The sequence below is a fragment of the Neolamprologus brichardi genome, chromosome 12 (assembly GCF_056152115.1).
Source record: "Neolamprologus brichardi isolate AB-2024 chromosome 12, ASM5615211v1, whole genome shotgun sequence".
Classification (NCBI taxonomy): Eukaryota; Metazoa; Chordata; class Actinopteri; order Cichliformes; family Cichlidae; genus Neolamprologus; species Neolamprologus brichardi.
The window spans coordinates 2,943,435-2,968,913 of NC_142115.1; the positions used below are offsets into that span (position 1 = coordinate 2,943,435).

The 25,479-nt window shown below is 45.0% G+C and overlaps 1 protein-coding gene across 9 annotated transcripts in view; it reads right to left on the bottom strand.

Moving 5' to 3' along the window:
• Positions 1 to 25,479, bottom strand: part of fbrsl1 (fibrosin-like 1) — a 317,456-nt gene that overhangs the window by 25,802 nt on the left and 266,175 nt on the right. For all 9 annotated transcript variants that reach the window (XM_006805436.3, XM_087848891.1, XM_006805435.3 and 6 more), the window contains one exon: positions 9,010 to 9,058. In XM_006805436.3, coding sequence (XP_006805499.2) covers positions 9,010 to 9,058 — 49 coding nt within the window. The remainder of the gene's footprint in view (positions 1 to 9,009; positions 9,059 to 25,479) is intronic.

Sequence of the window (25,479 nt, forward strand, 5' to 3'; positions counted from 1 at the left end):
GGATAGCTCCACTTCTTGAAACCAGGCAATTTAAAACTATGTTTAATGTGAATATTTACCCCTGAAAATTTACATAAATATGAACCAAAAAAGGAAACGAAAAAATTATTTTATTCATTATTTTTAAAATAGCTCTGATACACGATTTAAGGCCAATTCTTGTTGGTGATAATCTAGTAAATAATCTGCTATACAGTACATGTGAAATCAGAGAAACAGCTTTTACAAAGGTGGGAAATCTGATCTTAACAAAAGGAAAATGTCAGCAAGACTACACATATCAGCCTAACCCCAGTCGATACTGCTGCTACTCTGTACACATCTCTCCGTGGGTTGTGTGACATTGGAACAATCTCTCGCCCAAAGCAAACAACAGTGAAATCCCAGTCCTGCTGCTCACCCTTCAACACAGCAGCACTAACCCAACAGCCAGAAAGGCTGGAGCCCATGCTCAGCTGAATGGGGTATTAGAGTCAGTCAGAGGTCATTAGGGGCCCCACCACCAGGGCCCAGTGCAGGGAATTCACCGGTAGCCAAAAACAACAGCCAAACAGATGACCGCTTGAATATTGGAGGAGACCACACTGCTCATGTTCCTTTTTTTTTAACCTGAACTGTCCAAATCGCAGGGCGCTCTGGCTCAGTGAATTACTCCCTGTCTGTTAACAAACACTGGGACGATTAATGCGGCTCTTTCCTGGTGAAATGCACAAGCAAACACAAGCCTTTTCTCAGGAGTGCGTATCGGGTTACATCTTTCACCGTGTGTTGAGTTCTAGGCTAATAGCTAGCAGACCCAACCCTCACTCAAGCTAGCCCGAGCCTGTGGTTTTACTTGTAGACACAGTGATAAGCCACTGACAGAAACATGGGTACTAATATGCTACCAGTGAAAAGGTAAGGGGCTATGAATACCGAACAAACACTGGAGGCGGACCACCCATCTGGTTATACTTGAGAAATACGTTATACAGCAGGATGATACTTCTGTTTGATTTGGGGTCGTGTTTACTGGGTTCACCTCCTCTCACCCCTAAACTCTCTGGCACATTCTTCTGATACTTGGACGTCCTTCGTCTCTCATGGAATCTGGAGCATTTTACATCCGTTTTGTTCCTGTTGATGGTTTTTCCATCTTTATAAAGCTGTGTGAACTGATCCCAATGCATTACAAGCATGTTCGTAATATCCATCTAGGCTGCTGACTGTCCCCCTGCCAGCGATTGTACATTATCCAAGTGTCATGTTTGGCCACAATCGCCTACCATCTGGCTTTGTGAGTGAGTGTTACAGCCTCATCTGCAAACAACATTGGCTCTGAACCTCTCGGCACAGATGAGCTTAAAATGCACATAGCGAAGAACTGGGATCTTCAAACAAATAAAGGGTGGGGTGTGTTTGTGTGGGGAGGGGAGGACCCACTCTCGCTAGCAGAATGACTGGAGTTGAAGGATTAAAAACAAGAAAACCTGCAAGTGATCACAGGCGACACGCTTTACATTTCAGGCCTGACAGCTGTGATAAGACGCTGGTCATGTATTCTCATAAGTAAACAATGAAAACGCCTTCCACGATGCAGCTGGCTGTTGTTTTGTTGGAGGAGGAGGATTAAGATTAGATAGAAGATGTGATGAGAGCTGCTGTGTGGACTTATCCTCTTTATATTCTTCTCTTCCTCTGGAAAAAACAACAACAGCCACAAAAACCACTGAGCCTACATCCATTTATTATGTTTTCTCTCTGTTGAGACAAGACTCGACCTGAGCTGTGCTAGTTGGCCATCGGGGGACGCGTCAGACCAAAGTATGACTACTGTGGTTAGCTTCAGCATGCTAGTTTGCTGCTGCTTAAATTAAATTCTCTGCAGGGTCTGAATGTTAACATTTATATAAGAAATCAACCAGTTTTGTCAAAACAACGGCAATTTTTTTTGTTTTAGCAAGTATGCACAATGCTCTGCGCGTGTAGCTGAGGTACAATCGTTTATCTGATCTGAAGAGACACTGAAAGCTTCTTTGTACTGAACCCCAAATGTATTTGGGGGATTTCGAGGCCGTAATGTTAAGTACACTGAAATCTTGCACTGTTTTCACTCTGACTTAACATGTCAGATGAGAAACAGCGTCTGTCCGCGTTCAAGCCAAAACGCAGACGACGTATCCGAAAATTCCCTCATGGCCTTTAGTGATTTTGTAATTGCTCCCACTCCACAGCTAAAGCTGGATCCATACTCGGTCAATGAGCGCAGAGGCGCACGATGGAGCCTCGTCATACGGCGTTCAACGTCCTTTCATCTTCTCTCACAATAGCTGATCGCCACCCATGGGTTCACTGACACAGATGACAGGGAGCGACTGACTGACAGGTGTCAAGCATCCTGACGTGTCACGGCTGACACAGACGAGCGAGTTTCTGTTTCAAGAATGAAACTTAACCAGCAGTTACCAAATGCTCTAAAGGAAGGCCGACTTAATATTTCATGCTGCACAGAGTAGACGCTTTTCTAATGGACATAACAGAGGCCGCAGAGTGCACAGGGGCTTTAATGACATACCAGAAATGACTTTACAAGGCAGCTAATTGCCACGCATACAAAATCAAGACAGTCTTTGAAAACAGGCAGCTCGTAAAAAGCGATCCAGTCTGATTTCACTGGCTGAACGATGCGAAACCAAACCAAATTCCATCCAGTCAGCTTCTTAAGGTGCCAGACCACAGAGGGGTTGTGGGTAATGTGGACTGCTCCCTTTGACTGTCTGCCACTCTACATGAATAGTACATGACTGTGTAATCATAATTTAAAAAGCCATAAATATTGAAGAAGAATTAAAATAATTTATGGAACAGCGCAGTGTGACAGGATGTATGCGAGTGTTGGAGCGTTTTGTCTCCTTCCACTTCCCTCTTGCGGTGTCCGCTGAACGATGGGCAGCAGCGGTGCAAACTGGGAATTCTGTAATTGCTTTTTCTGTCCCTGAAGCAGACCTTCCTGCTTTAAATCAAAAAAGGCAATCTCTGTCAGTAATGGCTCAATTAATAATTAAACACGTGTCTTATCTCCGCTGAGCTCCCCCCTATTTATTTTCATCTTTCCGACAAGGATGGCTGCACAAACAGCATTAACACTATCAATAAAGGGAACGTTAATATCGCCCTTTTCTCTGAAAACAAATCACTCATAAGCTGTCCTGTGGCTGCTAACAGAAATAGCCCACAGACTGATAAGGAAACAAGTCATGTTTTGGTTTTATTCCCCTGAACTCAGAGTGCCAGCTAATCTCTGCTTTCTGTATCCTGCTCTGAGTTCATGCTTTTTAACATTTAAAACAAACCCAGAGACATGTAAGCTTCTCTTCAAGCTCAACAAGTGAAAGACGGCTCGTTTTCAAACATGAATGTATGACACGTATGGCGGCGATACCAGAAACTGTTTCAACAACAGGAATATCAGTCTTGCGGATAAAGAAAACATTTCCTGTCTGGAATTAGTCAACAAATCAATTTAGGTACTCGACGTGAGCTTCACCAGGCTTAGATTCCACAGCGGTGATGGCTGCTGCTGATCTGGATGGAGCCTTTGCAGCCCTTATGCTTCCCAGCGTCACGCCTGCCCTGCAGTCATCCAGCCTGCCTGTTAGCCAGTCAGCCACACTCTCCATCTAACTCCACTCTATCCTGATTCAACGGGGGCGAAAAGCTGATTAGCTGGTCAGAGGGTCAACCTCCATTTATTATTTAATGGGTGAGAGCCTGCAAACAGTCAGGCTGGCCGCCGAGGTTACTGATACATTACACTGACCTGGCCAGAGGAGAGCTGCTCAGGCGAACACAAACATGCTCTCTCATCTACTTCACTATGCCTGAGCCGCCCTCAATCCCCTGCCCCTGACCTTGCTGCTCCCTTTCCAATCACCCATCCTTCCTCCCTTCTCCGGCATTCAGAATGCAGCAGGTGAGAGACTGTTTCATTTTTATGTAAGTTTTCACTGTAGGAGCGGGCCTTTTGCTCTGTCTGGCCGAGGCGAGAGGAGGAGGAGACCATAGCTCTTTTATTGACATGCAGCAAACATCAGTGGTGGAACAAAGGCCACTCAGCACCTATTGAGAGAGCAGGCCTGCAGACAGGGTGGTTGATTAGCGATTCGACACAGGGACCTGGACTGTGTAGCACATAATGAGAGCTTAGGGAGCGAGCCATGAGCCGATGGGGGAAGGAGGTAGCGGGCGGGCTGCGGATAGAAAAGGGAAGAGGCAGGGCTCCACCACAAGGAATTGATTTCCTTCAAAAACAGACGGATGTATGAGTAAAAATGCGCCAAAGGAAGAAAAAAAAAGAGGCAAGGGTAGGGGTACATCCTAAATCCTTAAGCTACAGCAGTGGCAATGTGTTTATATATAAACAGTTAGAGGATAAGCCCTAAATCCACTGCCAAGCTAAATGGTTTATGAATCTTTTTTTGTTTGTTTATTTCTATGTCAATTAACCAAATTGGTCCGACATCCCTGATGAGCAAGAGATCAAAAGTGAGTTAATTCTGCATGTCCAAAAGCTTCTTTCTCCCCGAACATTACGCTAACCTCATCTTCACCTCTCACGTTGCCGCAGAGAGATGTTAGCCGAGATGTGCATCACGGCAGTTTGTGTGCGTGTGTGTTTTCTTCTCTTCCCCTACACGCTCTCCTCTTCCTTTGTTCCACTGGTCTAATCCAGTATGTGTGGGCCGGTAAGTTTAATGGAAACAATTTATTAAGTCCGGCTTAAAATGCCATCTGCAGCTAAGCCTCCCAAAGCCGCTAAGCTCCTGGTTTCGCCCCAGAGCTTGCTGTGTTCACGCTTACTGTAATGCTCTGTTTAAAATGAGCACAACGGGTCAAAATTAATCAGGATTACAAGGGCACAAATCCACTTCAGAAATGGGTTTTCTACCAATCTTTCGCCTGCTATCCCAAGATGCCCCAGGTTTCTCTGGTGGATGGCACACAGCGTGGCTTTACAATCACTCTGTGGCAGGTAGCGTCTTGCTAAGACAATAAGGCATCAGTGAAAACTAGGAAGCAATCAAAGAAGGTATATACACTATACTTACTGCTCTAAAACCCACAGATGCTACATTCAGCACAGTCGGTGCACATTCCTCAGTGTTGCTCTCAGATATTTCGAGCTGCTGACAGCTAGGTGATAACTCCCCGGCACATCCATAGGCCCGGCATTCTGAAATGTCACGAGAAGGCCTACCAGTGAGGTGTTTATCTGTGCTCTGTGGAGGTGCCCTGCGAATGCTCAGCAGCTACATTTAGATTCTCATTTGCCTTCAAGCAAGCGACAACACTAAACTATGACCTGCGATTCAATAAGAGCAGCCCTGAGAGGAGAACGAGTTCTTTTACTTAAACATGCCATCCTCCAGGAAATCAATAATTTGCAGGAGGTTTAAGACAGCAAATAAACAAAAACCAATAACTGTTAGATAATGCTCGACCTCTGCTGCACCTTCCTACATCGTAACCAGCAACACAGGCAGACGTTCAGTGCAACTTTTTGCTAGCTCTTGGGTAACAACACCCAAAGAGAATTGCAGTGTGAGCTCTGTTATTACAGATACTATTCACTTGTGCTATTACCAGTGGTGTCGGCTTACATCTATAACAGGCTGTCAACATGCTAGAAATGCAGAGATGATGAAAAGTAAATATGAGGGAAAGACGGCGAGGGTGTCTGGGTTTTGCCCAAAACCCTGTCCTGTGTGCATAATTACAGCGCTGTGCCATCAGTGATTACAATGTTGGTCTTTCCTCTCCTCTATTAACCCTGAACCGTTTCATTAACATGACACACTGTGGGCCTGTGTACAATTTGGAGTTAACCTCGACTGTTTGTGCACGTAATCGCAAAATAAAGTTCAGAAAGGAGCACGACGCTGAATGGCGAGGAAGAGGTGAAAGTAAGAGAAACACTCATTATCTAGCAATTTGTGGAAGCCAAACATCATCACAGCATTACATATTTATGTGTGCCATAATGTTTCGGTGTGTGTGTGTGTGCCTGAAATCTGTCTGAGAGTCTTCCAGCCAACAGCTCGACAGGCCTGGTGATCCGTCCTATAGGATCGTGAGCGAGACGGGTAATGGGACACATACTCTCCATTCTAAACCAGAGGAAAACAGCCTGTGGGCTGCTTTGTATTACACACACATTATACGTACACAGAGGAAAAACCAGTCGAGGTCTGAAACAAACACTGTCCTAGAATCCATTACAGCTGGACAACAACTCTGGAATGGGCGATGAGGCTGGCTGGCAGCTCTGCAATTTTAGCGTGATAACTTCTTCCTCACTGTCACCAAATCACTTCATCAAACTGCTGAATGTCTCTGTCGTCTAACCTCTAATTCTAATCTGGCGTCCTTCGTTTACATCGCCCAAACAGAATCTGGTTGATCTGTGTGATAATCAGGAGCCTCTGATTGGATTGTCGGGATGTAATTCCGTGGACCTAATCCTCAGCTCTGTGTGAACATTAGCCAGATCCACTGAGGTCTCTCTACACTGGCTAAAATGGAAAATATCAAGTACGCGTATGCCTGCGCAGCTCTATAGGGTAGAGTCTGCTTATATGCAGCCACGTTCTGCATAAACATAAAAGTAAGTCAACACCCTGACAGCTGACAACAGCAGTATTTCAACAGCCTGGTGGGGAATAGTTGTCGCTTGATGTGGTCTAGTTGTTTTCTAAACCATGCAAGTCTGGAAGTCATTGTCATTGTGAATGCTGGTTTCTTAAGGCCAGTGCTGGTCACAGGTCATCTACATCACAGTCTGCAAGCCTGGTTTCTCTCCCTGCTGTCAGCCATGCTTTCCCACTCAGCAGTCAAAGCTACTGTGCTAAAGAAAGCAACGCTTCGGAGCAACAGATCACTTTTGTTACATTACATCCTTACAGCAAAAGATCTTTTAATACATTAACAGTATCAACAAATATATGTATGCATCCCTAACCGACACATTATAATACACAAATCTTATTGTTGAGTCTGCAGACATGCCCCCTCCAAAACCCACCTTATATTTTGCACTGTTGTAAAGCTGCACCTCCCTCCCTCTCAGTCTGTGTTAATGGGACTCCTTCCTGGTTCTTGCCCTGAGGGAACACGGTCTGCGTGCTGCTATCTGTCAGTAGCACCTCTTCTCTACCAGGACGGTGTTGGTGCCTAATTTACAACTGCTCCTACACATTTCCACTGTGCCCCCCTCCCCAAGAAAAAAAATGGTGCCGGTGCAAAAAAGTTGGCAACAGCAGAGAATTTCAGGCACCAAATTCTGAACACTGACACTAGTGTCTGTGTGAAGCGCTACTGTAACTTCCTGTTGCAAGGCAGATCTGGCTTCTCACTGTTAGCAGGTCAACATTGGTGGATGTGAGGTAGAGTTGGCTGATCATGCTGCTCCTCTACTGCCTGCCCTGTGTGTTGCTCTTTGCTCTGACCTGTCGACCACGACTGGGTGATTTGACTGGGCTGGATCTTAGCCAGACCTACACTGTACTACTGTTTCTTCTGTTGTTTGTTTCTTTTTTTGGGCCAATTTATTGGATTGCCAACTTGATAGACTTTACAATGAACTTGTAACAATAACAACATCACAACATGATGTCTCATTCCTTTTTGTTGTGCTGAAGTAGACTGAACATTTCTTCAGGAGCCTGTGAAGATCTGTTTGGTAAATATGGTGGACGTTAAGTACTGTACAACAGAGTATCACTTGGGAAGTCTATATTTCCATGAGCTAACAAGCTACCTCGAAGCCTTTGCTAGGTACGCTAGTTGCAACTTTTTCTCCAACGCTATCACATGTTACAGTATCTGCTAGAGGTGGGAATCACCATACATCCCACGATACGATATTATCACAATACTTAACGCACGATACGATATTATTGCAATTTTTTAAAATATTTTGCGATATTCAGATTCTGTACATAAAGGTAAACTTTATCAATATTCATTTTATCTAATATCAAAGTCTCACACTCAGTCTTTCTCTCATTTCAGTTTTATTGTTGACAAACTGAACGGTTTGTATTACAGTCTAGTCCAACTTAACTGAATCAACCATCTGGTACAATTATAGCTATTCTGAACTATGCAGTTTATGAAAACTATGCAGCAGTGGAATGGAACATGCTCTGAAGTCAGAACATGTTCCATTCCACAAAAACCTTTTTTTGTAACAAAATATCGATTTCTGCTGTCCCTGTATCGATACATTATTAGCAAACAAAATATCACGATACTACACAGTATCGATTTTTTCCCCCACCCCTAGTATCTGCAGCCTCATCATTTAGTTACATGTTACTAAATGGGGCTGAAAGCACTCGTGCATCTGATTGGTTCATCTTTCTGTTATTTCAGGTGTGTTGGGGAGCAAGCACTTAAAATAACATGTATTTACCACACGGACTGCACCATTACATGTGTTAAATATAGAGGTGCTTCTGTGCTTGCATAGTTTCTGTATGACCTGCCTAATATACACAGTATGTCACTAAGTGCATGAAACCACACAAATGCAAAAACTGCTTCAAATCATGCATCCTGTGCAAAAGCAAAGGACTTGTAATCCATACATGTGCATATGGATGCACGCACACTGAATTTGTGCTGTCTGGGGGGCTGACAAAGCTCTTTCTGCCTTTTTCCTTTGGCATCCATTATGGTCCAGGCCTGCTGTCAGAGAGCTTGTATTGCCTGAGGGGAAGTTCCCATTTGTGGGAGCATGTGGCAGAGAGGCTCTAAATCCCCTCTAATGAACCAATATGTAGGAAGGCTAAGCCTTTGGCTAGGTCGTCCAAGAAACGCCACTCTGCGCCCTGGCAAAAATGTATGCATATGTAGTCACCAGACCTTGTTTATGTCTGCTGACATTTAAATCTGAATGGACCCAGTCGCTGATGTGAATAAATGAGGAGGAAAGACTGCGGTGAAAGAGAAAAAGCAGAGCGGGCTTACCTTTGGGTGTGGTGGGGGAAAAGAGCTTCTCCGATCCTACATCAGACACCTGTTAAAAACAAAAAGGACAGCAGACCTTTAGTGGGTTTGTCTCATTAGCTGGGAAGCGAGCACAGATATATACTTTTGTTTTTTCAGTAAAAAGCTTATCCAGCCACAAATGTGGTCATAAGTGTTTAGAAGTAAAGTTCATCTCCCACACACAGCATTACAGTCAATCAACAGTCTTCAATCAGCCAGTGCAGAGAACTCCCTCTGAACCAAGTGGTCCTAGTCTGTTTTTCCTGACGAGGAAACATTAGGTGGCACTGTTGTGCCACCTGAAATCCCTTAAAGGAAGTGCTGTCTTTGACAGCAGAGACGGAGGAAGTCAGAAGATGGCTATGCAGCGTTACGAACACAAAGGCTCCAGCACCCTCTGTCTAGCCCTCAGAAATGATATTTCATTTTGTATTATTTTTCAAGAAACGTACATATCTCACGAATAGAGTAAGATATGTCTCTCATTTAATATCGATGACAGTATCAGCTCATACTGGAAGTGAAGTGATGACCGATCGTTTACAGACGTGGCTAATGCAAAACTGAGCAGACCTGGTTGTCTATATTCAAATGGTGCTTGGGCAAACGCATGAAGAAGAAAGACATCTGTAGTATATTAAACACAGAAGGATTTATTTTGCCCTTGAATTTCAAACACCTAATAAAAGTAACATCAGCTATTTCTGCAAAAAACATGCCCACTGACCACACAGCGAGTCAAAACAGCAGCAAAGCCACATTGTTCAAAAACACCGTCTGCGTGCGTGGAGGACGGCATTAACCATGAAAACCCTCGGCCTGTAACAGCAGCCCATATAGGGGCTTTGTTTAAAGCCACTATTTCCCTTTGCTTTAGCAGCTCTCATCTGGGATCTGCCGACTTGTAAAAAGCTGCAAAAGCTGAACATATGTTCCACCCAAAGGGCCCGAGTGTCCTTAACTGCCATGCTTGTATTTTATGCGGCACAAAGGGAGCATATGTAAAGAATGAACAGTGAATCAGAGTGAGTACAAGAGAGACAGAGACAGAAAGAGAAAGCAAATGATTTTGTAAACACAGATGGCTGTCCTTGGCATCCCTGTTAGTACTTCACAAGTGTTTTGAGGACATCCTCTTCTTTCCAAGATCTCCCAATTTCTCCTCGGCTGCCACTGTGTTAGTGTTCAGAACAATGTTTGCATGCCTGCGCTTGATGCCTCAGCTCAACTCTCAACAAAATGCAGGTATTGAACCTAAAGGGAAGATGCCACAAAGTGCCTCTGAACGATTGCATCTGCCAGACGCATTTAAAATGATTAAACAACACAAGATTTGCTCCGAGCCACTGATGTTACGTCAGCACTATTAGGCTTGAATCGAGGACACATTAGGCATTTATTAAATTCTTCAACACCTCAGCAACAATTAGACAATTGCAACTGTCTCAGTTACGCTAATAATTAACTGCAGCGCTTATAGGAAGACAACTAGCGAGTTTTAGGTAGTTCAATAAGCTCAAGCAGACGTTGTAAGAAAAGGTCAATAACAGCTCTTCAGTCTCAGTGGGCGGGACATTCAAAGCAGGGCGAACACTCAGCTGAACTGCAATATTTCCTGTTTCCTCTTACGGTAGACAAGGTGAAAGACTATAGAGGAAAGACAGAGTGTTGTGCATTGCCCTCTTTCAGTCTCCCAGAACCAGGGCGCCAGCCTACAACACAGGCTCTTTGTTAGCTTTGGACGACATTAAACGCTCCAGTACCAAGCCTCAGCGCTGCAACAGCACAACCTCAGCCTTGAATCACTGCCCTGGAGGCCCTGGAAGAAAAATATGGGCTCAGAATGAAATGAAGCTTGTCAAATGGACACGGGAGTTGGCTGGAGGACTCGCTTAGTGTGGCACAGGGTCACAAAACCAGAAAAGACAGGCTAGGTAATGCCATAACTCGCTGTAACAGTCGAAGCAATTGTTATGACCAGAGTGGTTCTCCAGACAGCTAGACAGACATAACACGTTCATGAGAAAGAGAACAGAAAACGCTTGTTCTTCACGTGCCAAGATCTCCTTATTCCTAATCTGGCTGTTTTCACTGTGCACTGAGCTGTTTTATACTCCAAATGTATTCCAAGTAACATCAACAACCGATATTTAGACTTTAATGCTGTGTTTTGCACCTGCCAAGTCTGCATGAGTCCGTTGTATAATCCACAATTACAAGGCCGGCTTGCAAAGAGCACTTCTTAAAAAGGCATGTCGAAGCAGAGCCCTGATGTTGCTAGCTGTTGTTTTCGCAGAACTTTCTGGGCTTCGCTGGTCACGCTGACATTTTTTCACGGGGCTGTGCTGCTGGCAGTCTGAGTTGCCTGCGGTTGTGGTGTACAGAGGTCATGTATAACAAATTCTTCACACTCTCTTTGTTGAGGCAACACTGGGTGCCATTAAAAACAGATGGAGAAAGATGAGACAGAGGGGAAATATATATATAGAGAGAATGGGAGAGACAATGAAAAAAAGAAAGAGGAGCAGAGGCCAGGTTTTCCAAAGGAAACGGGGAAATTTAACCATTTAAAAAATAATGGGGGAAATTCAAGCCACATTGCCTGGGAGCTAAAAGCCCTTGGAGCGGGCCGCAGGAAGCCTGACCTTTGTGGGGACCGTCTGCTATTTGAGCCTCGGGCTTCAGGGGCCTGGCCTCCTCTCTGGAGGGCCGTCAGCAGGCCTCAGCTTTCCTTCCCTATTCTATTCATTAGCCATGCTTTATGATTCAGCTTCCTCTGAGCCACACAAGAGCTCCCTGAGGAAAGAGACTGCTGGAGAGATGGAGAAAAAAGGGAGCGAGACTCAGGGAGGGAGGGGGTAAGCAAGAAGGAGGTCATAGGGCCCAGCCAGGGCCCGGCTCTCAGCAGCTGTGAAATCCTCCCGTTTCCTCGGCAGGCGTAAAAAGGAACAAGAGGGAGAAGAAAAAGAAGGAGTCCAGGGAGGGAGCTTGGCTAGTAAACCCACCATCAGAGTGCTAACTCCCTAAAGAGCCACATGGAGAACCATAATTCCCAGATTTAGGGAATGCCAAATTACAAATTACACTGCTGTTTGTTTTAAAAAGTCCCCAACTTCCCCGAACACCAGTGACTTATTGACTGCATAAATCTCCAGTTAATTGCAGAGTAGCAGAAGGAGAGCAGGGCATAGCAAAGCTCGCTAGCAGTAACAGTGAGACGTTTCCTGCAAAGCCAAACGCGTTTGCTTTCACAGCAAAGAAGCGAGGAGGAATAATCTTTGAAAATGTTCCACGTCCACGCTCCCTTTACTTAAAAACACAGCAAGCTAATTAATTTGGAAAATCTGAAACGAGCATAATTGCACTCTTTTTGTGTTGAAACGCTTCCCTGCTTAATTTTTCGCACAATGGGCCAACTGAGCGAGGCAACGTGGGCAGTGAGGGAGGGCAGCGTAATCAACTGAACGACCTTGAGGCATAAATTTATGAAAAGCATTGATCAGTTAAGGCTGTAATTTCACCGAGACAGGAAGGTCAGCAATTACCCAGATTCAATTAACCTCATTTAGTAAAGACTGCTGAGAGACCAGTTTCTCTCCCCCATCCACCAGACATCACCCCCCCCTCGTACTTTTTATCAAACGATCCCTCGGCCTCCAGCTACCTTTGATCTTACAGCTGCTGTTGTGTGGAGCCAGAACAAATGATGTCCAAACAGGGTGAAATCGTACAGCCGAAGGTTAGGCAAACCCAGACTAAATACAAGCAAATTCCTAATATAGGAAGGAGGAGCAAGCCTTCCCCTCCCTGCAGAGAAATAATTTTTAAACAAGCTGGCAAAGCTATCACAACAGCTGTGGTGTGAAAACAAAGAAACCTGTTAGTAGGCTTTGTGGTGGGCTCACGCCTGTAAAGACTATAATTACAATTTAGTTCTGAGTCATTTGGCACGTACTATGTTCCCGACAGACCGTCGTAGGACAAGCACAGAGGTGGCTAATCTAAACGCGCATATATACTCCAAACAAGTTTGCAAAATGACATTTTTCCTAATTGAAAAGGTGACTGTTGTAATTTGATTGACAGCTCAATAACAGAAACAATTTAATGGGCAGCACCAAAAGACGATCACCTGACACGTGCAGGAATACCGTGGATAGCAACTGAGTGTGCCTGTGCTGCAGCTAGCAGGAATGTTGTCCTACATAATCATGGGTAATAGAGCGGAGGAAGCAAACACAGCACATCATATTGTCCATGCTCCCCTGGCTAGCAGGATGAGTGGGTCAAATGTCTTAGTGGAGGCAAAGACACTTGATGTTGCAGTGTAGGAGTACACAGCTGCTTTGTGCTGCACCGATGTGACGTGCTACCTATCGGTAGCATGAAAGTGAACAGGAAGCCCACCAACCCCGAGAAGTGAAGTGGGCAAAAAGGACGTGTATCCTGAGATATCCTCAATTACCCTGGCTGAACCTGTCTGACCGTGAATCCACACTTGCTGCGCCCCCCTCCAACACCCACGTACACACAGTGTTAATTTGCTTCACTGCTTGGTGTTTCATCAATGTCAGATTCCTCCTTCACTGCCCTCTCTTCCAATTTTCCATTCACTGTCACCTGAAGCCGTCTCCTTTCAAAGTACAGACCATGTTCTGTCCTTGTTGTTGTTGATTTTGGAGATGGCCACCCGTGTTACTGTTTTAACACGCAATTACAGTAATATGAAAACCTTATAAATATATATATACACAGAACACAATGTGGAACACCTACAGTGAGAAGTGTATCTGTACGAAAACAACAAAAACGCACAAACAAGACACAATAAGGGTCCGTTTTTCCCTTCATATGGGAGTAGCATAGTGCTTCAATTAAGACTGCTATCAGCACCCACTCAGGGTCCTCAGGTACTGCCACCTTTTCACCCTAGACATCGGCTAATGCTACCTTTGCAATAAATGCCGCATTAGACATGCACAGTGGGCCTACAGCTCCCTGGCTGCAATGGGAGACACCAAATTAATTATCTCGCCTGCATTTGTCCTCGCGCTGTTCCAGAAACTTAATGACCTCCCGAGCGGTCGTTTATTATAAGTCGTAGCGATGCTTTGCATTCCCTGGGCAGAGAACATCTACCTTACCTTCAATTTCTACCCACCGCTCTCACCGCCGCCTGCTTGTCAGAACAGGTGTGGGCCAGCAAGACTGCAAACCCCCAGCGAGCGTGATGAGATATATGGCGAAGAGAGAAGAAACGTCCCACGCAACTGTCAACCGACAGATACTCGCCTCAAATGGAGCATCATTAAGATGATAATGAATTCCGTAGTGGCTGTGGAGAATGGAGTGGCCTCCCCTCGCACACATGCAAAACACACACAAACCTCTTTATGCTTGGCCCCGAGTGCCATTTTAACATGTAACATGTGTGTGTGTGACAGAGAGCCAGGGTTGAAAGGCTCCTGCTCCCTCTCCCCCTAGCAACAGAAGCAGGAAAATGAATGCGGAGCGAGCAGGGGGGCTCGGGCTTTGTGTAAAATATTACCCTTCGTCTCACTTACTGCACCCCACACTACCTATCCTCCCTCCCTGGCTGCGTAGCAGTTGCTAGCCCTTATCACCGCTGCCTGTCAGTTTAGTATACAAATTAGCAATCTATCAGGGGAATGCAGAGGTCCGTTTCATCAGCAGGGAGAAGGGAAGAGGCGCGCATTGCATTAAAGCCGCTGCAGACAGAAAGGGTCACAAATCAACGCTGCAGCAGGCCCACAGCCAGCACTAACCAGATAAGGAGAAATGAAGGAAAAGGGATGAGGCATATTTCACTAGAGGAGATCCAGACCTGCTCCAACTAAAGGATGGAGGTAGTGCTGGTGGTGGTGAGGTATAGGAATCGGGGAGGTCACAAATCACTATCTCAACCCCACAGAGGCACAGAAAGGATATGAGAAGCAGGTATGGAATAAAAAGTAGAGAAATTCCATTTATAAAAGTGCCCTTGGTTGATTAACGGCTACAAATTGCAGGAAATTAGGGCTAACACATTCCCACTTTCTCCTGTTAAGTGAACCTGCGCATGTTAATACCAGCAGAGACAAAACAGCTGCTGAGGGCTCTCATTAAGTGGCATAATGCAATGAGGCACAGTCTAAATTGCGGCAATAAAAGCAGACAGACAAATCATCTCGACCATCGCAATCCATTTAACTCAATTAATGCACAAGCAGCATCTGAGCTCGGTCGCTTAAAAGCATGTGCGGTCCGATCGCTGGTCGGGCTGGGGGTTAAGTTCTGCTTAAAGCCGCGGGCACGGGGAAAGAGAGAGATAAGGACAATGGGTGACGTAAAACAAAAGCAGGAGATCGCGATAGTTCTCTTCGGTGGCGGCGCAGCTGACTGTGAAAAGAGCGTGGCCTCCTTTCCTTTTTAATGTCAGAATGTGTGCCAGCAGCGATAAGAAGCCAGGTAATCTCCCAGCGGAATCAGGGGGCTGTTCGTCATTACTCCCTGGCCCTGATATGGATCTGAGCACCTGATGACTTCTCTTGGCTCTCCGGGCTTCTCGGCAGCAGAGATGGCAGATAGCCCTTTAAGACATGGCTCGCTGCTCCCTGATTGGCTGGTCAACAGCCACAACCAAATCCCGGCTCCCTCTGGGCGGCTGCGAGAAGGTATGATAGGAAAGGACACGGAAACTCACTCTCCCCATATCCACATCATCCCTTTGTTGTGAAGCCTTTACACCATTGTCAGCGTGGGTGGTGGAAAGTAAAAAAGCCTTTCTGGATGTTATTGTCTGAGAGGCAGGATAACAGACAGGCGGATTATTTCAAAAACAGCTTTCTCCAGAGCTCTCACAATGCGGCACCGTTGTTGCTGTGGAGAGGATCCTGGAGGAGATAATAATAATATTCCTAGTCAGAGCCTTTGCTGCAGTAGAGCTGCCTTCTAACAGAGAGATACACATCATTCTGACTGGCCCGCCGTGACATAATCGCCCTGCGGAGAGCTGCAGGCAAGCTTGGTAGGCAAACCACCTCTCACTGCAGCTTGTTAAGAGAAAGGTGGCTTTAAGCACTGCTCAATAGAAACTCCTATTGAACTCTTTTTTTTCCACTCCATCTGAACAATGTCTAGGTGAGTCATAGCACACCTCGGGCTACGCAAGTTACATTCTTCCTTTTTTCCTCCCTCTTAAGATTGCAGTGCGCTTTTGACTCGAATTTGCTAAGAGGAAGAAAAAAACAAACTCGGCAGGATCTTAAATAATGCAGCGATAAAAAAGCGGTGACCCTTTCCATTGCCTCAACCCACACATGGTGGATTTCTTCTGCAGCAAAAGACAGCACCACAGAAAAGACGAAAAGGCAGAGCTGGCACGACATGTAAATGTGTGGTAGGCATCGGTTTGCTCCTCTGGGCACGGACACCTTTAATGAGAGGAAAAAATGCGCAGCAAAAGGCAGATCTCAGCCGTACTGTGCCAGTGATTTTGAGTAATATGAATCACCTCCCGTCTAACACAAATAAATATTGTTCTAATACCAGTGGGAGTGGAACGCCGACTCTCGGCTAGGAAAGCTATGGGGGATCTAGGCTCCGCTCGCCAGCCTCTACGCTGCATCCCACAGCGCTTCCTTAACCCTACACCGTTAACACGCTATATGCTTGTGACCCCGTGACCTTTACCACGACACTTATAGCTCCTGACCTCGCAATTCAGTGTTTCGCAGAGGGGTTTGATAACAACGCCTCGCTCGTAAACGAGAATTTAGAAATGTATCCCGACATCGTTCTCGTGTCATCTGCCACCACGAAAGCTGACCGTGCTCGGGATCAAGATCAATGCAACCACTTGCCCTGCAGGGGATGAAGTGGGACTCGGGCAGGGGACGGCAAGTGGAGTGGAAAACTCTACCGTCGCACTTTAAGGCACGCTATCTTCCCAAGCTAGCACAAACAAACATGGTATGCGCTATATAAAGTAGTCAAAGCCCCCCCAGGTCATATTGGAAGGGGATGTGGCAAGTTAAGTGGAATTTACTTTTGATGCAGACATCGGGCCTCAGCTTTCAGGCAGATGTAACCCAAGCTTTTCCCTGAGGCTTTACCAGAAGGGGGGACAGGACACCTAACGCCCAGGGAGTCACCTTCAGCAATGCCTTCCCCGCTCAGCTGGCCTTATAAAGGGAGGAGAATGCCAGTGTTGTCTGTTAAGGGTTAAAGTGACTTTAATTTCATTAGCAAACAAAGAGAGGTGAAGCTGCTATTGGATTTACCATCTAGTATATAAGCAGTAGATGAGGTTTGTTGTGACTGGACTGCTGTGTTCGGAGGATATAAGGGGAATTTAATATAGCACACAGACCCACAGTACACCCACTGCTTTGTCACAGCCCTTTACACTTTGATGTTGCCGTTTTTTTTAAAAACCACTGCTTCTTAAACGTATACAGGCTTTTGATTCAGGCGTCTCCTGAGTCTTTATTATGGAAAAGTGTGGGCCTAAACTGAGCTATAAATTCTCTGCCCCCCTTACATCTCTTTCATGGCATAGCGCTCGAGCTTTTCTGTCACCGACAGTCCAGATGTGTGACTTAATGTGGGGACGGTGGGAGTGTATAAACAACCATCATGAGATATCAGTGGGACGCGCCAGGAGCTTTGCTGTGGAAAGGAAGAAATGATGGAGGAGGTGGCGAGTGAACTGTGTACCATTTGAGAATCCAGCAAAAGCTAGTTTAACACCAACGCGACAACTGCAGCGATCTTGTGGGAGAGCTTACGGCTTTAAACTTGACACTTACAGTGTAACAGCGTTTGAACACACCACGCTCTGAGGCGACCTTGACAGCGATCGTGTTTGTGGCGGTTTTTAATTTCGGTTATCGTCGCTTTCTGCCGCTGTGTGTGAAACGATAATGATATGCATTGATTTATGGTCATTGTGGGTTATACTGTCATGTCCAGACCAATAACAACCCATCAATACTCGACTCAAGGTCAGCTTTATTAACCTTATGATTCAGTTCAATTCCACTTTTATTAATATAGCATCAATTCACAGTAGCAGTCATCTGAGGGCACCCTCCTACATTCAGTTAATTACTAGGAACTCACCACCGGCTGTATTTGAATTAACTGCACAACGATACAACGCTAACATTTTGTAATTGTCTGCTCTTTTAGGAGCCTTGGAGAACTCTAAATCCCAGCTGCATTAATCTCCAAGTAAAGCACCTGAGGACAGAAGGATTTGATCTAGAATCTATCTGAATACAAACTCCTGGACAGAAGAGAAAAAAAGGCAGCGTGAGGAAGTTTGTTTGCACCGCTGGAACAGATTTATGAGCAGTCGCTGAAGACGAGGCTGCTAAACATCGTTGGCCACGCCAAGTGTACGTGGAGCATCATTTGCTCTGGATTAAAATATAATGAAGCGAGTGAATGCATCTTTGTCTTACATGCAACTCCTTAAATTATTCAAGTGCAACAAAAAAAACCCAACAGGCAAAGCATGTTCCCCAGAGCACCGATACCCTTTTCTAGGCTTGTTCGTGATGGCGACGATGAATATCTTAGTGCTTGTTAAAAGCTTTGTTTTCCTTGTGTATGACTGGGAAAAAAGATTCGTAAAAAGAATACCATGTTAACTCTTTAAGACCTACCATAGAACCAAGTCCGCCAGAGCTTATATTATATGTTTACATGCTGTAGTGCCATTTTTGGGAGCATTTCAAGTTGCTATACATCAATACAACCATTATAGCCCAAATTTTAATAATATGTCTGCATTAAGTGCATAGTAATTACATAAATTGCAAAAAAGTGCAATAAACTACAAAAAAATTTAAAATCGTTTTTGTTTTTTAACATATATTTCTAGTTAGAGAAATTTAAGAGGCTTATCCCTCAAAACTGTAAATACAAAAAAGTTGCACAAAATAGTTTCCCACCACAGGAAATTTATTTTGAGTGTCTTCATAGTTTTATTTTTGAAATACACCAATTTTTATACACTGCAGGAAAAACGAAAATAAATATTATAATGCAAATTTACAAAAAAGCAGCATATGCATCAAAATAAACTATTTCCAGCAGTGCAATATGAGTCCTAAGCATCCCAGAAACGACACAGAAAGTCATAAAGTCAAACATAACTTTTAAAAACACCAGTATAGGCTCATGAGGCCCTGATGGTAAAAAACTACATTTCCACGAAAATGACGTCACTTCCGGTTTCGGGCAGGTCATGGCGGACATGTAATAGTTCGCGCTGACGTCTATTCCAACATAGGAAGTGTTACGAACAGCTGATCGGATCGGCAAAGCGTGTTTCTGGAATATTATGTTTTTGTTGCTGCAAGTGCTTTTTATGCAGTTTTTGCAAAGCTATATGTGGAAGGAAACTGTGACCGAGGACAAGCTGATGGCATAAGATGTAAGTACAACTCCTCCGGTTTCATATGCAAAAAATGTTTTTGCACTAGCTCACGTGGTTGCAGAGCTACAGGGATTTAAAAATAGTTACGCAAAACAGAGCGTGCCCGCACCGATTGGTTTTAAAGGGTTAAGAGGCAGGGCATTTTCATTTCCAGTGTTGGCTCCAGTGACATTATTAAAGTTTGTGTTCACAGTGCACTGAATTGATTTTAGATTTTTTTGCAGTGTATGGGAAGAAGCAAGGCTTAAAAGGTCATTACCACAGTGCTGGATCGCTTTAACAAACCAGTCTGATGTCAATAAAACAAACCTGACGATCTGACTGTAAAATGCCTCTTCGATGTCGACTTGTCTGCACTTACAAAAGGAAGCCTCTTCTAGCTTAAGCTGTGCAAAACCTTTTGTCATCTTTAAAAACTTGTTTGTTTTTTTCCTCCTGTAATTCTATGGCAACCCTCTATTTCCTTCGACTTACTTTCAACATTTGCATGTCCAGGAGCACTCAGCCCGGCTCAGGTGCCTTCTGCCTGTATTTGATTAAGAGATATGCAAACAGATGAAGTCAAGGCACCAGCTTGTGTGCTTAAGCAGCCTTTTCTCACATTTGAGAGAATCCGTGGATTAGCTGGTCCAGGCTCCTAGGCCTTTATACTGAACGCTATTCATTCAGCAGAGAAGAAAAGAAAAAAAACGCTGTTTGCATTTCATGTCTGTCAGCGGTAAAGATGCATGTGGTTGAACTGGAGAAGCCAACGTAAACAGAGATGCAATTGAATGTGAACATAATAGCCAGAAGATGCCAGATGACACACTGAGCAGGAAAGAAGAAAAAAACATAAGCGCATTTTTTCTTTTTGCACTTCTGTGTCAAGAGATTGAGTCAAAGCTTTGAGACTGGGCAAAGTAGGAAGATGAGGGATGTGGGGTGTCATCTCAAGTCACGCCTGACAAAAGCTGTTCTTGTTACTTCCCATCACACTCATCGCCGTTGTTAAAGAAACACAGGCTGTTGCAGGTGCACACGAGTGCCAGCCACATTTAGTGTTTCCACTCTTTATCCTATCACTGCTTGTTACTGAAGACAACTCTTCAGTTGCTGTATAAGATTCCCAAAATATGTTAATCCATGTTTAAAAAGATAAGTGCATTAAAAAGCAGTCCGCCTAGGGGGGGGGACACTGGTTTGTAGTGTTAAAGTTTTTTAAACATGCTCAGGTGCATTGCCACAGGGGCTCCCAACTGGCCTTGTGAACCCGCCTGGCATCTCGTGCCACCCAACAACATGTAATTGGAGACTCAGCACGCTCTGTTGCACACCTGTAACGGGTCTCTGAACACTGAGATCCTCGCCCAAGCCGTCACCCACATCCAAGGCTGACAGGAGCCTGGCAGGAAGCCAGTGTAAGGAGGCAAGATCTTCTGGTACGCTGCCCTGGCACCCACCGCAGATCGATGCCTCCACACACAATTAGAGAGGCTAAAACAGATGTGCTCACAAGCCTCGCTGCTCCATCTACACCATAAACTACTGTGACACCACTTGCTTCTTATTAAAGGAACACAAACACACATGTGCTCGCGATATCAAACAAAACACGAGCGTGAAATCGTCCGGTTTGATTATCCAGAGAAAATAAACTAGCAGCTTTTGCTAGCATAGCAATGCTTCCACACTGATAGTAGAAAACGGGCAGAAGACGGGTCAGTGGGAACCGTTCTGTTGTCTCCTCTCCTGCTGTGACAGATTTTAGCCCGTTTGTCTGACAGTGACACTTGTTCTATCAACTCAGCCCCCGCCCTGTCACTAACAGGTGGCCTGTCCCTCACAGCAAAGTCATTTGCTTTGCACAGCAGCAGTTGTGGGTAACCCCAGCCAAGCTGCATTCAGTTTTTCAGTATTACAACCCCAGCCAAAGACAGAGGCAGTGGAAGAATGCAGGGAAAAAGGCTGGGGGAAGGGAAGGAAGAAAAAACGATCAAATAAATGCCACTGTAAGCAAAAGTGACAAGTCTCGTTTGGGGTCGTCCCTGCTCAGGGCCTGAAAGGCCAGCACTGCCTCATCTCCTCAGCTATGTCTGCGAGCAAGGTGGGTGGGTTAGAGAGGGAGGGAGAAATGTCTGATTGGTGCCATAGCCAAGAGTGAGAGCAGGCCAATTATATTTCCTATCCCTCAAGAGAAGGCCAGAGCGAAGCCTCTGCCATCTCTCCTCTCCTCACCTCTCAAGACACTTCACATAGATAAATAAATGACAGCCCCACAGGGGCTTGGCCCAGGCTCCCAGAATACATTGCAGAGGCTGGCCGCTTGCCTGTCCGTTTGTCTTCACCTGGCATTACTGCAGATAGACATTTTTCACATTATTATCGTTGCATCGTCTCCATTGCCCCGTTCACTCACCGAGATGTGGTTGATGATGTCGGCAGAGGACCCGAGGAGATTGGAAGGAAATGTCTCTTGTCAAAGTCAGCATAGCCTAGCTTAGCAGAAATTTAACAAGTTCCCTGGGCTCTCTCCATTCACTCTCTGACGGAGCACGGAGCCAGGACATGGCCTGCTGACAGCCCTGGGCATGTCACTGTCACTGACACTTGATAGGCGAGAGAGGAAAGGCAAGAGGGCTCAACCCTACAAGGCTCACACTTAGCTACACAGCTCTATATTACTACTTTTCTTTAGACGTGCAAAAAAATTACTGTTGGAAATTTGACTTGATCTAACACAAACGGACTGAAGTCGCCCTCGTGTTAACTAAACTACTCTGCAAATGACTATCTTTGAGTTAAAGCTAAACATGAAAGCTAAACATGCCCGAATGTTAGCGTCTTTTTATCCAACATCATCCAACAGAGGAATACTCGAGCTTAAACTGCATGTGCAGGGCATGCACCTCTGCACAGTCTCACCATCTGATGGTTGAACCGAAAACCAGATGCTTTGGATTAGTGGGGAGAAAAAACAAAGCAAATAAAAGTGGAGGGTAGAATGGTATGCATTAACTATAATCAAAAAAGAAACAAAAGGGAGACCATGATGCTTTAATTACTTCTCACACATAGTTTTGTGGCACTAAAAAGAAAGAAGAAAGCAACCATTTTTAAAATTACAGACTCTCAATTGTAAACGAGGTCGAGGAATGACTATTTGCAACAGTATATAAGAGTTGTTTTAGGTTAAAAACCAACGAGAATCAAAAGAAGTGCCATGTAAATAATAAACAGCAAAGCGATGCTCATAACTCATGAATTTGTGATTCAGATTTTAGGGTGACTGAAATAGTCAATTTATAGCAAAAAAAGAAAAAAGTGTTTGCAAGCTGGGCACATACTCCTCACCCCGTCCCACCCCATGCTCTGTATTATGACTACGGTGGATAACCTAATCGAGTTATAGCCTACTTTGCAATTAGATTTAGCATTAAGTAAATGCTCGTGATTTTAGACCAGAATCACCACATTATCATGAGCATCTGGACTTTGAAGACACACTGCCATGAATCAGGTCTATTCAGAGGAAAAAAGATATTGATTTAGATTTGCTTCATGGCATCTCATGCTTAACCGTTGGTCCAACGTTGCGAAGTGATGTTTTTTTCTTGGAAATTTATGACTTTAGTTTCAGAAAATATTCTGCTTTTTGTCTTGTAAATGTTCAACTTTTTCTAGGAAATCATGACATGAATGGAAAGTTAAACCCCTCTATTGACCTTGCTTTCCTTTCTTTTCTTTTCTACCTCCCAGCAGTTCTTATATGACTGCATCGATACAGATAAATGTTCAGCGTGGCCTTTAACGGAAGAAAGGTGTAGGAATGACTGCAGGCTAACAAAACCGTTTTCTGCAACCATGTCACACATGGTAGAAATGTTTACGTGATTTAAAAAACCCTTAAAATGTGATTTTAATACATTTGCACGCCATCCTGCCAAGTAGCTGGAGATATATATTATGTTTGTCCACTGGAGAAAGCTTGGATGAGGCCTGAGTGAGGTCCTCTATGAATCTACTTAATAGCCGTCCTCTGTTTGCAGAGTCTCTCTTGACTCACTGGTGTTGCCACAGTGCTAAATTGCACAGCTGTTCCACAATCTGTGGCTGTTTTAATTACGCAAATGTGAGCGGCAGCTCGTCAGTTCCTCGCTAACGAAGGGGTCTGCTTTCCAGCGAGGGTGCCGTATGTTTGGTATGTAGGCCCATTTCCACCCAACGCTCCCCAGGCTGCGCGCGGACCACCCGACACATTCACATCCCGAAGAAGATGCATCTAATTAAAGCTCCCGAGTCAAATCTGCTTACTAAGGGGGAAAAACATGCGGGCTGGATTAAAAGATGGGGAAAGCGTTGAAGTGGGATGGGGGGCTTTAATACACTGCAAGTGAAAGAGCTTAGGAGGAAATATGAGAACTCTCCATAGTAAGATCCCAGGCAAGGCTGGAAGGAATTGTTGTAAATGTGAGCCGATCAGTCAGCGTTTGTCAGTCTGATTCCTGAGAACTTCCAAAGCCCCCAGGCAGAGACAGACAAGCAGCCTGTTGTCTATAAAAGTGGCTTTTTAGCAGTCCTGGTTGCCCCGTCTTTCAGGAACATCTGTGTCATTTCTCAGCAACTAAAACAGATTCAGAGAACTGCAAACAGCCACTACCAATCCCAGAAACAATAAATGGACCAAAGCTGAAAACAAATAATGATTTACAGCTTTGGTTGAGTTTTCTTACACTTGCAGACGCACACAAAAATATGTCTTTTATCCCCCTTGCACGATGACAGTACATGACAATAAAACATCCCAGTGAGACGCTGAGATGTACTGTGTGATGCACAGTACATCACCCAACTTCTTGCATGCGATGTTGAAAACAAAGGTGTTAAGAACTCCCCTCGTGCATCAGACTTGCTGGCTAAAAGCCTAGCTGCAGTGTACCACCCACCTCCAGTTTTACACGAACACCACGGCCTAAAGTAGCAGTGGGAGACTACATAATGAATGCATGAAGCTAGGTGTCACGGGGGCTCGTATAGTGCACAAAACGATGGGGCAATTAGGCCCACACGACACCTCGGGATGGCGTGATGAAGGACTCCTGGGCTTGTCTCCTCCGCCTCTGTTCCACTATCATTAAGGATTGAGCAGCCACATCTGGCTAATGGCACGCCTGGGGTTCCTGCTCAAACACTGTGCCACGCCGTGCACATTTAATTACGCCTCATAAAGGTAACAAAAGACACAGTCTGCTCTCGGGGAAGCGCTGTTTGGAAATCGGTAAGGAAGACGGAGACAGACAGCGCGAATGAGGGGGAAAGACGAGAAACTGGCCAGCCGCCAGAATTACAGGTTGACCCAGGTCGGCTGCTTCAAAAGAGGGAAATTTACTTGAGTGTCTCTACCTCTCCTTGAGATGGGTTCCAAAGAGCTCATTGCGAGCAGGAGATGCTCTGCAGCTAAGAATGAAAGGACCTCTAGTTTGTCTCCGCTTCCCCTATTAGATCATGTGCCGCACTAGCTGCTTTCTTCAATGGCTAATTGCAGGAGGACTGCAGGGATTAAAGGCAGAGCTGCTTTGAAATACATATGCATGGGATTTAGCGGCTGTTTCAAGTGAAGAGGGGAATTTTCTGTTAGGATACAAACAATGACAACATCACAGAAGCAAGCGTGTAACAGCACTTTGGCCTGCCACTCCACAGGCACCGGGGCTGCTCATTACCACCTGCAAAGAGCTCGACGCATCGAGCCAAGAGCATGAAACACACATTGACCGCCGACGGATTGGCTGGCTGACCTGTGACTTAGTAGCATTTGGAGGCATTCAAAAGACACGTTTGAATAGATAGCTGACAGTTTGAGTTGAGAGAGCAAAACCAAGATATTGAGAGATGAGCAAAAAAGAGCCACAGCTCATTGTCGACTCATTCCACTGTGTGGCAGTTTGAGAGCCTGCTAACACCACAGGGAACGTCTCCGGTCACTTCTGTTTGGACATGCACACAAATCCATCGGTGTCCGA